Source organism: Ornithorhynchus anatinus, chromosome 3 (assembly GCF_004115215.2).
Source record: "Ornithorhynchus anatinus isolate Pmale09 chromosome 3, mOrnAna1.pri.v4, whole genome shotgun sequence".
Lineage (NCBI taxonomy): Eukaryota > Metazoa > Chordata > Mammalia > Monotremata > Ornithorhynchidae > Ornithorhynchus > Ornithorhynchus anatinus.
Window position 1 is genome coordinate 114,018,123 of NC_041730.1, and position 17,419 is coordinate 114,035,541.

Consider the following 17,419-nt stretch of genomic DNA (forward strand, 5'->3'; position numbering starts at 1 on the left):
AGATCCTCCGGCAGGAAAGAGGGATAAAGTAGCAAGAGGGGGCAGGGAACGAGATTTGAGTGATCTCTCGCCTCTCGGTCCCCACTCCTCTGGGGAACCATTACGAAGTGAAGTATTCGAACCGACTTCCCGGAAGAAAAATATCAAAAAGGAAAAAAAAGGGGGGGGGGAGGCCAGCGACGGCTTAAAAAAGAAAGTCGAATAAGAAGAAAAGAAGAAAGAAAGGGGGGGGGGGGGGGAGAAGAAAACCACAAGACCCAAACGGAGATTTTTTGTGGACTCCCCGTCTTTGGGGCGGGGGGCGAAGGGAGAGGGGAAACCGCGAGGGGGCGGAGCCTGGCTTCTGATTGGCCCGGCCCGGTCCACTATGCAAATCGGAGAGCCGAGGCCCCTCCCCCTTCATTTATATGCACGGATCGGCCCAATGGGGGGCGCGGAGGGGCGTCAGCCCCGCCCACCCCCCCGTCAATCCCGGGGCGGCCAGAATGAAGCCAGATAGCGGGACCGGCCACGGGGTGGGCGGGGAAAAAGTTTCCTCCAACTTTTTTTTCCCGTTTTTTTTTCCCGTTTTTTTTTTTTTTCCCCTCCCCTCTCTGCTCTTGAGCGAAGCCGGGAGTGGGAAGCGCGGCAGAGCAGCGGGCGAGGGAGGAACGGGACGGAGCCCGGGCGGGCGGGGAGGGGAGGGGCGAAGGGAGGAGCGGTGGAGGAGGAGGAGGAGGAGGAGGAGGAGGAGGAGGGCAGCCTGGAGGAGGAGGCGGCGGCCGAGCGGGGGGCAAGATGAGCCTGCTGTCAGCCATCGACACCGGCGCCGCCTCGGTCTACCAGCCGGCCCAGCTGCTCAACTGGGTGTACCTGTCCCTGCAGGACACGCACCAGGCCAGCGCCTTCGACGCCTTCAGGCCCGAGCCGGCCGGCCCGGCCCACCCGGAGCTGGGCTACGGCAAGGGCAGCCCCGACCAGCTGGGCTCGCCCCTGCACTCCAGCTATCTCAACAGCTTCTTCCAGCTGCAGCGCGGAGAGGTGGGTCGGTCCTCCGCCCCCAGGTCCCCCCCCCCCCCCCCCGCACTTTGTCCGTTTCAACATCCCCCCCGAAAGTTTCTGCGGCCCCGGCCCGCCATGATGCCCCGCCACCCGGGACGCTCCTCCGCCGTCCCTCCCGCTGCCCGGACGCCCCCGGCCTTCCCAGATCCCGGCTCCGCCGCTCCCGGGGCCCCCCGCATCTCCCGCTCCCCGGCGCCGCCGTTCCCGACCTCGCCCAGGTCCCGATCCCGCCTGGAATCGGTGGAGCCGGAGAGCGGGGGGAACCTGGGATCCCGGATCCCCCCCATTCCCGGGCTGTCCCACCCCCCGGGGTCCCTGGATGTCCCGCTCCCCGACCCCACTCTTCCCGGGATCTCCCACCTCCGGGGACCCCGGATCTCCCCCATTCCCGGGCTGTCCCACCCCCACGGGTCCCTGGATGTCCCGCTCCCCGACCCCACTCTTCCCAAGATCTCCCACCTCCGGGCACCCTGGATCTCCCCCTCCCCATTCCCGGGCTGTCCCACCCCCCGGGGTCCCTGGATGTCCCGCTCCCCGGCCCCACTATTCCCAGGATCTTCCACCCCCGAGGTCTCAGGTCCCCTCAGGTGCCCAGCTCCGACATTCCTGGGCTCTCCCACTGCCAGGGGCCCTGGATCTCCCTCTCCCTAGGTTTCCCCCGCTCTCCGGCTCCACCGATTCCCGGGTCTCCCGGTCCCGGGGTCCCCTAGATCTCCCGCTCCCCGGCCCCACAGTTCCCCGGATCCCCCACCCCCGGGGTGCCTCGATCTCCTGCTCCCCAGCTGCACGATTCCCAGGATCTCCCGGGCCCGGGGTCCCCCGGATCTCCCTCTCCCTAGATCCCAGGGCCCCTGGATCTCCCTCTCCCCAGGACTCCCCCGCTCTCCGGCTCCACCGATTCCCGGCTCTCCCGGTCCCGGGGTCCCCTGGATCTCCCGGTCCCCGACTCAACCACTCCTGGGTTCCCTGGATCTCCCACTCCCCGGGTTCCCCCTTTCCCCGGCTGTCCCGCTCCCAGGCACCCCTCTCTCCGTTTGCCGGCTCAGGCTGGGGAGGGAGGGCCCCTGAGAAGACCCCCGTGCCGCCCCCGTCTCGGAATAGCCCCTCCTGCAAATCCCTCAGAAAAGGCCCCTTGCCACCCAAGATATTTATTTATTTATATTAATGCTCACCTCCCCCTCTAGACTGTAAGTTCCTTGTGGGTAGGGAGTATATCTGCCAAGTCTCTTGTACTTTCCCAAGTACAAGGACACAGTAAGTGCTCAGCAAATGCCACTGATGGACTGGGGTGAGGGAAATGGGTCCGGGTGGGGAGATGGGACTCTAGCAAGTCTCCTGAGAGTTGATTGGTCAGTGATTAGACCCCGGGTGGGGGGCAGAGGTGACAGAGAATAAACCCACCAGTCGATCATCGGTGCGCAGCGTCGTTATAAGCGCTTGGGAGAGTACACGAGGTCCCTGGCCTCGAGGAGCTTGCAGTCTAGCGGGAGAGACGCACTAAAATAAGTCACGGCATTGGGGAGAGCAGGTTGAAGGTAGAAAGAGACCACCGGTCGACCTTTTTCCCCAACCCCCTTCCCACAGAGAATGAAGGCAGGATGAGACCGCCGCATCCCCCCCACAGGAATTCCCGCATTCTCCATCTTTCCAATTGTCCACCCCTATCCCAGGCAGCTCATCCCTTCAGGGTAGTAGGTAGGACATGGATAAATGCCGAAGTCTGTCTACTATGCAGAGGAATCCTCTATGCGGTTGTCAGTGGTCCACTTTCCTCTTGTAATCGGCGTAGGTTTGAGACCTAACATCCGAACCCCCGGCCATCCGTATGAGAGTTGTTATTCTTCAGTCGAGTAGCCGCTGGCCAGAAGCAGGGTGAGAGGAGAATGCGGAGTGTGGGTGAAAATGCAAAAATGCTGTCCAGATTGAAATAGCCACACACACACACACACCCATTTATCTGAGGGAAATTCCTTACCCTCCCAAATGCCAGGCCAACTGTCTCGTGTCACGTACGAAATTTTTTTCTTGGGGCTAGGGCTATGCTCCCTGCAGGCTCTTCAGCCCGAAATTTAGCCAGAAATTCACATCGCAAATCCAAGGCTTTTTACACGCCTTCAAGCTGGGCTGGCAGGCATTGGGCATTCATCCTTCCTCGGGTGGAAATTGTAATCCTGTTCCCAGGGTCTACTTCAGAAAACTAGGGAGTCGAGACCAAAGGGGCTGGTCTAGTAGCAAAGTCCGAGAGAGTTCCGTGGATTTTGTTACAAAGTCAATTCACAGTATTTCCTCTCTGGGGGACAACGAATAAGCAAACCAAGAAAAAAAAAATCAATATTGCGATTTGTAGCCAATGAGCTATTTAGACTTAACCTGAGACCAGGTTCATCTCTCTGAAGCTCTCTTTCAGCCTTCCCAAGCTCGGGCTCCCAGAATCAGAGCTACGTCGATCCAGCTGTGACTCCCCCTCTGTGTATTTCTCCTGCTCTCTCTCGGCTTTGCTCCTACTTCATTTTAGCCCTTTGGTTTCCTTCCTATCCTGTCCTAACCCTGTTTCTCTTCTCTCATTCTAATTTGACTCATCTGCCTCTATTCTTCCTGCCTGGACATGGCAGGAGCCAGAGCTGCCTGTGGTTGGAAGTCAGGGGCAGGTGGGTTTATGAAGTAAAGACCCTTTGGGTATATGTGAGTTTGGGAGAGGGCCCTCTCTGCAGGCTACAGAGGGCCTGCTGTCTAGGTATGGGGTCTTCCCTCTGTGTTTCTGCTTTTTTTTTCTCCTCCAGTCTGACTCGAGTCAGATCTGTAGCAGCCTGCCCAGGATCCATTTAGAACCTAGGGAACTTTGCTCCGTGTCGTCTTCTCCCAGACGGCTTTTGGGGATCCGATAGGTTGGAAAGGTCCGGCAACTCCTCTTCTTGTCTAAAAGTTTCAGAGGCCCCGAGTAAACAGAGCTCTGTGGGCTGACCACTGAGTTTTCTGCTCTTGTTTTATACTTGTCACTGGACTGTAGCTTGTACTGGGCACTTGGATGGGTCTGAGAGTCTGTCATGCTGGAGATTTAGTTGGGGAATTGGCCAACGGTGCTTGAAATGACGGTGAACTGTGCTGTGTATCTCGAGAAGACGCTGTAGGGGCGTTTGGAGCCAGTGTGATGTGCCTGTGGGTACCTGCGTTCTTCTGGCTTTGTCATCGATTCACTGTGGATTCCTTCAATTCTCAGCCCAAGGATCTCCCCCATGTAGAATGTGTTTGGTACTAATCTTTGCCTTCCCGCCGAGGGCCAGTGTGAGGAGGGATGATGCAAAATCTGCCTGGTGCTTTGACTTCCTTTGAAAGAGCAGTGGTTTATAAATATGCAGTAGTTTTTATTTAAATAAGAAGACACCTCTGAACTCACATCTCATCTCAGAAGCGGATGCTGCTTCTGAATACCCAAAGCTTCTTGCATGCCCGCTGATTTTCTGAAGCAGCTTGTAGTCATATTTTTTCATGACCGATGGTCTTCCCGACCAGTTTAGAGCTCGAGTTGCAAAAGGAAGAGACACTTAGCCGCACCAAAGGCTTGGAGAGTGATCTAATTGGAATCTCAACCCGCAACTGGCCAAGAATTAAGAATAAAACGCCGTTAATGGGAACTTTGGGGGGAAAGTCAGCCTGTGTGAAGAGTGACCCTGCGTTGCGGGGGGAGGAGAATGAGATGGACAGTCTTGGGCGAAGGAGGCAGTCCTCGGAAAGCTGCTATTATCTGTGTGGACTCGCGAGGCTGCATGGCAGCTCCTGAGTATGTGACTTGCATGCTGACCGCTGAAACTGGCCGGAAAAGCCGTCTCCTCCACAAAGTGCTCTCACAGCACACCGCGGATCCTACCCTCCAGATTTCTTCCACCACAATGGCTGCCTTTTAAGTAAACACGATGAATACAGCTGTTAGGGGGCATAGAAAGCTCATTGTGCCCAGGAACACGCAGCCCCGGAGGTTGGGGGTAGCTGGGGGGGGGGGGGGCGGGGAGGGTTGACGTGACAGTGAAAAATGGCACCGGGTTCTGAGGGGAACTCTGGCTTCTGGACTTGGACCTGTTTGAGATGGGAAGTGAGATCTCTAGAAAAGAGCGACAGTGCAGAGTGGAAAACCTTTTAGGTTGTTACAGTGCGTCTGTCCCAGGAAACCAGCTTCTGCGGTTCTGGGAATGACCATCTAGTAAGAACGGAAACTCAAACTCACGGGGAAAGAGGCCCGCAGATGAGTTGCTTCTTCCCAGTCCTCCCCTCTCGCTGCCTCGCCACTGACAGGCCGCCCCAAACCCCTGCTCCATCCCGATAGCCCCATGACAAGTATTGCTGAGTGTGTTTGAAAATCAGTTCTTGTAGGTGTCGGGAACCAAGTTTTTGGTCTTGGAGAATGGATCAGAAGAAGGGGTGTGAGGAGGAAAAATTTTCTGAAGGTCTGGTCTACCGAATCAGTTTTTTCTTTCCTTTGGTAGTGACAATTCCTAGGTGGTGGAAGTTAAGGGGGAAAAAGAAAAGAAATCACCCACATCTGCCTGTCCGGTTTGGTGTGCAGTGGTGGAAGAAGGGAAGGGATGTGTGAAGATGGGATGTGTGGAGGCCTCATTCTGTTTTCAGTCAATCAATAGTATTTCTTGAGCACCTACTTTCGTAGAGCTCTAAACGTTTGAGAGAGTGCAATAGAATTAGGACATGTGATCCCTACCCTCAAAGAATTTACAATCCAACAAGGGAGGCAGACTCAAAATAATGTACAAATGAGATCTCAGAAAGAGTATGTGCAATGTTATGTACAAAATAATAATGTTGGTATTTGTTAAGCCCTTTCTATGTGCCGAGCACTGTTGTAAGCGCCGGGGGAGATGCAAGGTAATCAGGTTGTCCCACGTGAGGCTCACAGTCCTAATCCCCATTTTGCAGATGAGGTAACTGAAGCACCGAGAGGTTAAGTGACTTGCCCAAAGTCACACAGCTGACAGGTGGCGGGGCCGGGAGTAGAACCCACGACCTCTGACTCCTAAGCCCGTGCCCTTTCCACTGAGCCACTGGTATGACTAGAGCTTGTGAGTGTAAAACTGCTAAAGTGGGGCAAAAGGACTGAGGTGGTTAGTAGGCAGGTCAGGACAGGACCGAAAAAATTAATCAGGGAAAGTCTCCTGGAAGAGGTGGGATTTCAAAAGGGCTTTTGAAGATGGAGAGAGCTGTGGTCTGGCAGATCTGAAGAGGAAGAGTTCCGGGAGGAGGAAGGGTGTAAGCCAGAGATCCAAAGTGGGCGTGTCAAAAACGAGACGGCGAGAAGGCGAACTTGGGAGCAATGGAGAGTGCGAGGTGGGGTGGTCTAGGAGAAGAGTCTGGATAGGTACGTGGGAGAGAGCGGTGGAGTTCCTGAAGGCCAGTGGTCAGGGTTTTTATCATCTTCAATTACTTGATCTATGCCACTGCTTCCCTTACTCTAACTCTGTGGCCCTGCCTCTTCTGCTTTCCATCTCTAATATCTCGAAGTGTCTGAGGAAAGAGGCCCTCAGCCTTGGGTTGGATGGCAAGTATGGGGCATGAAGGGGGCCTGGCTCATTCGTCACTGTCCGGTCAGTTGGCTTCAGTCTTCAGATGGGTGAAGCCTACGGTTATCACAGGAGGTGAGGAGGGAGGGCGGAGTCTAACAAAGAGAGCCTAAGGCTGCTCAATAACTGTGGTATGCTTTAAGCGCTTACTATGTGTCAAGCACTGTACTGAGAGTGCTAGGGTAGATACGAGATAATCAGATCACACACGGAGTTCACCATCTAAGTAAGAGGGAGAACAAACATGGAATCCCCATTTTGCAGATGAGGAAACTGAAGCATAGAGAAGTTAAGTGACTTGGCTGAGGTCACGCATCAGGTATGTGGCCGAGCTAAGATTGGAACTCAGGTCCTCTGCCTCCCCGGCTCTTTCTACTAGGCAACACTGTTTTTACCCTTAGATCAAGATGAGGTCTTTGGCAAGTCCTTTTTAATTTTTTTTTTTTAAGAAATGGCATTTGCTAAGCACTTACATTGTGCCAGGCACTGTACTAAGTGCCGGGTTAGATATGGTATTTGTTAAGCACTAGGCACCGGAGCAGATATAAGGTAATCAGGTTGGATCACAGTCCCTGTCCAGCAAAGGGCTTACGGCCTTAATCCCCATTTTGCAGAGAAAGTAACCGAGACACAGAGCAGTTAAGTGACTTGAACCGAGGTCACATAGCAGAGAAGTGGCAGAGCGAGGATTAGGACCCAGGTCCTCTGACTCCCAGGCCTGCGCTCTTTCCACCGGGACACACTGCTTCACTTCCGGTGGGCCACGGCTGCGTTACGAGTGAGTGCGAAAGCTCTTGCTCCTTCCCTGGGGTCATCATAAGGTTGATGTCAGGTTTGGGTTGGGGCTGGAGATAGTCGGGTGGCTGGATGCTCTGTCGGGAGAATGATTATTGGTACAGAAGAAGCATTGTGCAAGGAGGGAGATGGACTGGGCCAGGAAGATTAGGGAAGAGTAGGGAAATTCTCCACCCAGCTAACATTTAAAAAGTTGAAGAGGTGACTTGGGCCTGAAGTATTTGGGATTTCACAGCTGGGAGGCTGAGACGGTGTATCCCTGCCCGATCCCATGAGCTAAGCAGGGCGGGACTGACTTCGGGGCTCAGCGGAGGACCACACCTCTGGAGGCTTGGAGGAAAGTGGTGGCTAGAGTTCAGGCAAGATTCATGACTCCTGTCCCGGTCACAACGCTCCCTCTCCTTGCTCCTGACTGACTCAGAAGGCAGAGCTGGGGGTAGCCAGCAGTTTTAACTTTCACCCAAACGGACTGCCAGTTTGCCGACCTTTGAACTTTGGGTGGAACCAATTTCTCCGTCCCTCCCCTGTCCCAACGTGGCCTTCTTGTGCAGCGGCTGCTAAGTCCTGGTGATGCTGTATCCTCGGTCAGAAGGTTGAAAATGCATTTTCTACTTGGGCACTGATCTCCTGGCTCCCAAGGAAGTGCTTGCCTAGGGCCTGTGTCTTCTCATCTACCCTAAAGCAACTGACCCAGGAATCGACTGGAGAGAGTTCACTGCCAGGGCTAACTCTACCCGTTTGGGGCACGATGGGGAAGTTGTCCCTCACAGCCAAGTTTAGTTTAATGATTTGCAGAGATGGCAGGGAGGAAGTGACCAATCCTACCCGTGGAGATTCTCTTTCTGTACCCTTCTCCTGAGTGGCAGAAAACAGACTGTTGGTAAAGTGAGATGACCAGAGCAGGCGATGCTTTGTAAAGATGTCTAGCTTCTGGATCCCACTTTCTCAGATATAGAAGAAGAAACATATATATATATATAATATATATATATAATATATATATTGGAAGGAGATTTCTGTTTGCTTTTTTCAGACTTCTCTGGAGCAGGTTCACCTCACTTTGAGCCTAGTTCTGCCAGATTTTTCTCCCTCCCCCCGAAACTTTAAACTCATTGTGGGCAGGGAATGTGTCTGTAATAACTCTTGAATTGCACTTCCCCAAGCACTTAGTGCAGTGCTCTGCAAACGGTCAACAGTAAAGTCTCAGTAAATACGATTGACTGACCTCACACAGCTGCACCTTGACAAGACCCTGGAAAATTTGGGCTGCCAGACCTTTTTTCTTGGGTACCACTCCCAGTTCTCCTTTCTCCATCCATTTCCATGTCTGTGATGTTAGGGTGATACGGGTGCCACGGAGATGTCTTTCAATTTTTCTATCTGCTTTGGGCTTTCTTCCGCCCACCCTCTTCCACCTCCAGTCAAACACCCCTAGCCCAGAGAGTCTTAGAGAGATAGGCTCACACCTGGTAGGGAGAACCAGAGTCACTGAGGGAAAATTCCTGGCTGCGGTATGATCTTCGGAATTGGGTACGTGAAAATACCTCTTGGCACAGGCTTTTGGCTTCCCCTCTCCTCGTGGCCACTTAAAGCACCGGGCTTGGCTCTCTCCCCGGCTTTTTCCACCTAGATTCATGCATACAAGGCTTCTTTAGCCCGTGGACAGAAGCAGCAGCGGACTGCCCCCTGGGTGGGGGGGTGGCCTCCTGTGGCCCACCCAGAAGTCAGTCTTACCTCCTACAGAGCCTACAGGGCAGGGCCAGAGAGGGAAGCGGGGCATAGACTATGAGTTTGGGGCTTCTGGGACCCAGAGCTGGGGTTGGGGGTGGGGAGCTTTGGTCTAGGGATGGGGGATAGGGAGAGAGACATAGTGCACTTTTCATTCATTCATTCATATTTATTGAGTGCTTGTTGTGTGCAGAGCACTGTACTAAGCACCTGGAAAGTACAATTCAGCAACAGGTAGAGACAACCCCTACCCAACAACGGGCTTACGGTCTAGAAGGAAGAGACAGACAACAAAACAAGTAGGTAGACATTACTTTTCCCGCACTAGAGGAAGGTGGGCAGAGCCTTAATCTGTAAAATGGGGATCTGATACCTGTTTTCCCTCCTCCCTAGACTGGGAACCCTATTGTGGGGCAGGGACTGTGTCTGACTTGATGATCTTGTGTCTACCCCAGCATTTAGCACGGTGCTTGGCACATAGCTTAAATACCACGATTATTAGTGTTATTATTATGTCATATCCTGCAGATCACCACTCTCCCCATTTTCAAAGCCCGTTAAAGTGAAATCTCCGAAAGGCCTTCCTTGATCAAGCTCTCACTTTCCCTATTCGCCCTCACTCTGGCGTCACCTGTGCAAGGGGTTGGCGGGGTGGGGGGTGGGGGGGGAGGATCTTAAACACTTGGTAGTCGCCCACAGCATTTATGTACATACCCATCTGTAATTTATTTTAAGGTCTGTCTCCCTAGCTAGTCTCCTCTGGGCAGGGATAGTGTCTACCTACTCTATGGTACTGCGCTCTTCACACAGTAAACATTCAATAAATACTTATCATCATCATCACTTTATCATTATTAATCTGACTCTGCTACTTGAATACAGAGGTGAAGACTAAAACACATTCCCACCAGAAACCAAGATAATAAAAGGGGAAAGTGTTGTAGGGATGTCATCTGGAAGGATACGGTGCTTACTGGGATTTGATTTCAGGAGTGTTCGGAGGAGAGGCAGGTTGTCTGGATCAGATTCCTGACGTGAAGTCTCATCCTCTTTGACCAAAGGTAGTAAGGTCCTTTTTCAGTTCAGCCCAGAGCCACAGAGGTGTCTCTGGGTTTCCTTGGCTAGGTTGTCTGGAGTATCCTAGGGTAACGACAATAACTGAATGACACTTATTAAAGATTTGCACCTGTGACTATTGTAACAGAAACCTGAAATTCTGTTCCTCTAGCCACAGTGCCCTATTGCTCTTTCTGTGTTTATATTTATGTATTTATCCTTGTCTTTAGGCTGTTTTACCCGTACTGGTTTATCTTCCTTTGTAGATACACGTCCAATCCTTTCTCCCCACTTATTCTGGGACTGTGATCCTTTGAGGGCCGGGGACCGTTTCTAATTCCCAGGCTTGTATTTCTTTACAGAGCTTTGCTTGCCGAAAGCACTTTATAAATATAACTATTACTACGTAGTGGGTTGCAAAGAGCAGAGGCAGGTACAAGGTTATGAGATTGGAGACAGTCCCTGTCCTTCATGGGGCTCACAGTCTATTTTATTCTCATTTTACAGATGAGGACACTGAAGCCTGAGATGTTAAGGGATTAGACTGTAAACTCACTTTGGGCAGGGAACGTGTCTACTAACTCTGTTGTACTCTCCCAAACACTTAGTTCAGTGCTCTGCACACAGTAAGGGCTCAGTAAATATCATTGATTGATTGATTGATTGTCTAAGGTCAGACGTTAGGCCCGAGGCAGAGTTGGGACTCGAACCCAGGTCTTCTGACTCCCAGTCTCAAGCTCTTTCTACTAGATTATGTTGTGGGCAGGGAATCTGTCTGTTTCCTCTCCCGAACACTTAGTACAGTGTTTTGCACTCAGTAAGAGCTCAGTAAATACGATTGAATGAACGAATGCAGGCTCTTTTTACTGAAAAAATGAAAACCAAAATAGGAAATCTGACCTAGGGCTTTTTTAATCACAGGTCAGATTTGGAGAAGATTTCCTAAAGGAAACAGAGACATTAACAAATCTGACTGTGGCTATTCAAGTACAGGGAACCAAACCTCTGCATTCACATTGCTTCCCTTCCTCTACGCCCCCCCCCCCCACTTCTCTGGGCACCCCCTTAACCTCTTGCCTTTGAATGCTTTATTGACAGTCACAAAAATAGGTCTGTATTTAAATAGGTGGCAAAGAATGAGCTCAGAGATTGGCCCAAGGGCTTGAATGTAAGAGACTGTCTCTTCCTCTCTGGCTCCTCCAACTCCTACGCCCCTCCCCCCATCTGCTTGATAAGGTCAGGAAGGTTCAGGGTCTGTAACTTTGGGGGGATTCAGTTAAGGGCAGGCCTGGGGCAAGAAGAATGGAGGCCCTGGAGGGATGGACAGAAGTAATTTGCAGGGTGAATGACTCCTTGTCCCTAATATAGTGCTCATGTGTTAGGACTTCTCCTTGGGATAAGTGGGCAGTTGTTTAGTATTCAACAGATGAAAAGGTCCCCTGCAGAGCTGGGGATAAGAATGAGAAAGTTCCTCTCTAGCTCCGTGTCTCTAAGTGGGGAAAATCTTCATTTACGTCTGCTCGTCGCCTGTCTTCTCCGGCTAACATGCTTAGTTTTAACTTTAACCCAAGGGGACTGGGTGGGGTTGGGGAATTCTGGACCTTCTGTTTGTTTAGAAGAGGACTGGAGGGGAAGTGAAGGGTTTTGGAGGAAGAATTCCTGAAGTTTGATTAATCATTCATTCATTCAATCGTATTTATTGAACGCTTACTGTGTGCAGACCACTGTACTAAGTGCTTGGAAAGTACAGTTTGGCAACAGATAGACACAATCCCTACCCAACAACGGGCTCACAGTCTTGAAGGGGGAGACAGACAACAAAATAAAACGAGAAGACAGTCGTCAATAGCATCAAAGGAAATAGTAGGAAAAGTTGCCATCCTGGTGATTCAGTTCCGAGTCTGAGTCCAGCCAAGAAAGCCCCATATAACTGCGGTGTAAAGCAGACTCAGTATTTACTGTTCTCCATTCACCCTCCTGAGAGCCGTGGGGGCCTGAGCCACTGACTGGAGAGGGTCAGGATTCTGTAGGTCTAGAAAAACCAAGGATCATCTGTCCAGGACTGGCTTAGGTGAAGGATATAAATTGGGAACCCCATGTGGACCCTGTCCAACCTGACTGTCTTGTATCTATCCCAGTGCTTAGAACAGCACTTTTTACATAGTAAGAGCTTACCAAAAACCAAACTCATTAACAAATATCCACCTCAAGGGGTTTAGGTGGTGAAGGATGAGCATAAATGGAATGACCTGCCAATTTCCCCTCCACCCTAGCTGTCTGTGGTGCTTTACCTGTGAGGAAGTTCCAGGATAAAGAAGGACTCTGACACAACCCTTAGAACCTTTCGTTCAGTCATATTTATTAAGCACTTACTGTGTGCAGAACATTGTACTAAGTGCTTGGGAAAGTACAATACAACAATAAACAGTAACATTCCCTGCCCACAACGAGTTCACAGTCTAGAATGAGGGCGGGGGGAGACAGATATCAATACAAATAAATAAAATGACAGATATATACATAGGTGCTGTGGGGCTGGGAGGGGGGAAGAGCAAAAGGAGCAAGTCAGGACAACGCAGAAGGCCGTGGGAGATGAGGAAAAGTGGGACTTAGTCGGGAAGCCTTCAATAAGGCTTCTACTCCTTTCCTGGAAGTTCACTGGAACCGCTGCAATGTCCTGTAGGGGAGGAAGGTCGGGGAGGGATCCAGGGACCCAAAACACTGTGCTCAAAATGGTTGGTCTTTCTCAAGTCCCTTCTTTTCATGGAGCCCAGGTGCCTTGTAGAGATTCATTCATTCATTCAATAGTATTTATTGAGCGCTTACTATGTGCAGAGCACTGTACTAAACGCTTGGAATGTACAAATCGGCAACAGATAGAGACGGTCCCTGCCCTTTGACGGGCTCACGGTCTAATCGGGGGAGACGGACAGACGAGAACAATGGCAATAAATAGAGTCGAGGGGAAGAACATCCCATTAAAACAATAGCAAATAAATAGAATCAGGGTGATGTACATCTCATTAAACAAAATAAATAGGGTGATGAAGATATATACAGTTGAGCGGACAAGTACGGTGTTGAGGGTTGGGACGGGCCGGGGGAGGAGCAGAGGGAGAGGGGGGAGAAGAGGGTCTAGCTGTGGAGAGGTGACCGGGGGGGTAGAGGGAGCAGAGGGAAAAGGGGGGAGCTCAGTCTGGGAAGGCCTCTTGGAGGAGGTGAGCTTTAAGTAGGGGTTTGAAGAGGGGAAGAAAATTTAGTTTGGCGAAGGTGAGGAGGGAGGGCGTTCCAGGACCGCGGGAGGACGTGGGCCAGGGGTCGACGGCGGGACAGGCGAGACCGAGGGACGGTGAGGAGGTGGGCGGCAGAGGAGATGGAAGATGAGGGAATAAAAGAACCTCTCTGTCTGCGTGACTAGCATAGCGGAAGGAGGGGGGTCACATTCAATCAGTCTCTCAACCACTGGAATTTATTGAGCAGTTACTTTGTGCAGAGCACTGTACTATGTGCTTGTGCTTGAGAGAGTACAACTGATTTGGTAGACATGACCGCTGTCCTCAAGGACCTTACATTCTAGTAGAGGTGCAGAGGGGTGAAGACAGACATTAAAATAAATTTTAGATAGGGGAAGCAACTGAACATTAGGATATTAATGTACACTGGGGGTGAGGGATGGGAGTCCTTCCCAGTGGGCTGGCATGTTCAGACAGGCTTAACTACTGCGAAATCTGAATCTCCACTCGATAGAGAAAAACGTCACAGAGGCTACTCTCTGAGGAAGAATCCCTGTGGTGGAAAGATAAATGGAAAAAAAAATTCCAATTGGAAAAAATTGGATAATTCTTAGAAATTGTAGAACACAACCTATTTCACCCCCATTCCACGTTTCCCCTCTCCCAGTTCCAGCAGGGGTGACGGAGAGAAGATTCCTGTGACTTATACATCAGCGTGCCAACTATACTAGCTAATATGGGTAATACAGCCAGGTTTTTTGGCTTGGAGTGCATCCTTCAGAGTCATTTAACTCCCACCTCGGGGCAGTTGCTGTTTCTGGAACGTCAGTGTGTTTCTGCCAGGAGAGTCCTTTAAACTCATCCACCCTTCAATTCCACTGGATCTTGCACATGGGAAATAATAGCCAGTGGATGATGGGTGTGTGTGACTTCTAGCTCCAAATAGCTTTACCTGGGGATTGTATATAGCTTTACCCTTCCCCTCCCCTCAGCACAGTGCTCATTTGTTTATATTATTTATTACCCTATTTAATTTTGTTAATGAGGTGTACATCCCCTGATTCTATTTATCGTGATAATGTTGTCTTGTTTTTGTTTCGTTCTGTTTCGCTCTGCTGTCTGTCTCCCCTGATTAGACAGTGAGCCTGTCACTGGGCGGGGATGGTTTCTATCTGTTGCCGAATTGTACATTCCAAGCACTTAGTACAGTGCTCTGCACATAGTATACGCTCAATAAATACTATTGAATGAATGAATGTACCCTCTGAGGAGACGGAGACAAACTCCTCAAAGATAGAGCCCAGGGTGGCTTTCATTTTGGTCTAAAATGGCAATGAGCAATACTTCCGCTGGGATGATAGGAAACCAAGGACAGGACCGAAGCAGCGTGGCTTAGTGGAAAGAGCATGGGCTTGGGAGTCAGAAGTCATGGGTTTTAATCCCAGCTCTGCCAGCTGTGTGACTTTGGGCAACATCTCGGTGCCTCAGTTACCTCATCTGTAAAATGGGGATTAAGACTGTAAGCCCTACAAGGGACCACCTGATTACCTTGTATCTTCCCCAATGCTTAGACCAGTGCCTGGCACATAGTAAACACTTAACAAATGCCATTATTATTATTATGATTGTTCTGCTTTCTCTTCCTGCTATCTGCTTTTTGACTTCACGATGGTCTGCTGGCATCTCCACTAGAGACTGGTTAGGGAAAGGCCGGCAAAAAGAAACAGCTGCAAATACCACCATTTATCATCTAGTAGTTCCGGCAGAAGGGTTGGTGGGCAAGAATTTGAAACTGTTAGCTTAAAGAACAGTTGGGGGTTTGGTGTGGATTTTAATTATCCGGGGATTCCTTGCTAAATGTTAGTCTGCTTGCTAAATGGAGGTCTGTGGGATAGGAAAAAAGCTTTTGTTTTAGGAAGGGAAGAGGGAAAAAGTTGAGAGAAGATATTTTGGGGACATTTTTATTCGACGCCAATGTCCATGTTGGGGCCAGAACTCCCCCCCAGCATGTGAGTTAGCTCCCTCGGAACTAAGGCCTAGAGCTGAAAGGGCTATGGAGACAGTGTCCATCTCCTCCAGCTCTACCTGAAATGGTTTGGCCTCAAGGTTAGGGGTCAAGGAAGGAGAAGAGTGGGTTGTAGGGAGATCTAACACTGGGAGCTTTCCAGCCCACAGGGAGAAAGGGTCTCTGAGAAACGCACTCTACTCCAGACAGGAGTGATTGCTCTCCATTTCCTAGTGTCAGAGCAAGAGGCTACGGAAGTGTTTTGTTCAAATTTCTTCTGTGGACTTGGTGCCATTTGTGCTCTATTCCTTCTGCTAGCTAGCAGTTTCCAAGCCAGAAAGAAAGAGACACCATCAAGAGGCCTGGGCCAACTTTGATTTACTTTCGTGGCCCATCCCCTCCTCTGTCAGGGGGAAGTATTCTTCTTTCCCACTTTTAGGGAGAGAATTCTTCCTCTTCCTGTGCTTCAGGTGCAGGAAGATCCCTTGCAGCCTTGAGGCTGTCAGTGCATGGTGGGAGACATTTTTTGCAGTGGACCAGCTTTGTGAACAAAACACTGAAGGGAGCAAGAATTCTGGCATGAGAATCGAAGGGAGGATGGCAATTTAATCAGTCAGTCAGTGTATTTACTGAGTTCTTACTGTTTGCAGAGAACTGTACTAAGTGCTTGGGAGAGTGAAACATAACAATAAACAGTCACATACCCTGCCCACAGTGAGCTTACAGTTTAGAGGAAGCTTATCGTCTGGCAGGGCACCAGTAGGAGCATTCCTTCCATATCTCGCCCGCACTGCCCAGCAAAGCGAGAGGGAGGCAAGTTAGGGGATGAAGGAGGACGGTGTTAATAATAATAATGTTGGTATTTGTTAAGTGCTTACTGTGTGCAGAGCACTGTTCTAAGCGCTGGGGGAGATACAGAGTCATCAGGTTGTCCCACGTGAGGCTCACAGTTAATCCCCATTTTACAGATGAGGGAACTGAGACACAGAGAAGTTAAGTGACTTGCTCGCAGTCACACAGCTGACACGTGGCAGAATCGGGATTCGAACCCATGACCTCTGACTCCCAAGCCCAGGCTCTATCCACCGAGCCACGCTACTTCTCTATGGGGACCTGGGGAGTGAGGAGGGTGGCTGGAGGGAGAATGGAGCCTAACCTGCAGCCTTTTCTTACCACCCTCCACCGCATGGCCTTCAGTAGCAAGACTGTCTCCCCAAGGAAGGCCAAAAAAACCTACTTTCTTTAACTTTAATAATGACCGAACAAACCTTTCTGTGAATTTGTCTTCTCTCATTCATCTCTCCTCATCTTCTCCTTCCTCCAGTAATTCTGACATATGGTATAGTTAGGCTCAACCCCTTCACTCCCTTAAGACCTTCACAGACCTCCTTATAAAACAACCTAAAAGGCTCTACTCCGTCCTAACTGTCCTCAACCTCTCTTCTGCCTTTGTCACGCTAGACCACTCCCTTCCCCTTGACACATCATCAGGCTTAGGTGTTTTTGTTTATGTTTTTAATTTCATAATTTTTTAAAAATGGTATTTGTTCAGCACTTACCGTGTGCCGGCACTGTACTACGTACCGGGATTGGTACATGATTATGAGGTAGGACACAGTCCACGTTCCATGTGAGGCTCACAGTCTTAATCCCCATTTTACAGATGAGGTACCTGAGGCACAGAGAAGTTAAGTGATTTACCCAAGGTCACACAACAGACAAGTGGCGGAGCCAGGATTAGAACCCAGGTTCTCTGACTAGCAGGCTCATGCTCTTTCCATTAAACCACCATGTTGGCTTTACCAACACAGCACTGATGTGGTTCTTCTCTTATCTCTCTGACTTTTCAGTTTCATTGCATGGCTCATCTTAGGCCTCTCATCCTCTCTCTGTATGGCAGTTCCAGAAGGATCCGTTCTGGACCTCTTGCTCTTCTCACTCTAGAGACACTTTGTGAGGGAGTTCATCTGTTCACCTGGCTTCAAGTACCAACTCTA

At 50.5% G+C, this 17,419-nt stretch overlaps 1 protein-coding gene across 2 annotated transcripts in view; it reads left to right on the forward strand.

Annotated features, from left to right (window-relative positions):
• Positions 1 to 716: 716 nt before the first annotated feature.
• ZCCHC24 (zinc finger CCHC-type containing 24) overlaps positions 717 to 17,419 on the forward strand; it is a 156,866-nt gene continuing 140,163 nt past the window's right edge. For both annotated transcript variants that reach the window (XM_029061089.2, XM_029061091.1), the window contains exon 1: positions 717 to 1,020. In XM_029061089.2, the coding sequence (XP_028916922.1) occupies positions 778 to 1,020 (243 nt within the window). In that variant the 5' untranslated portion in view covers positions 717 to 777. The remainder of the gene's footprint in view (positions 1,021 to 17,419) is intronic.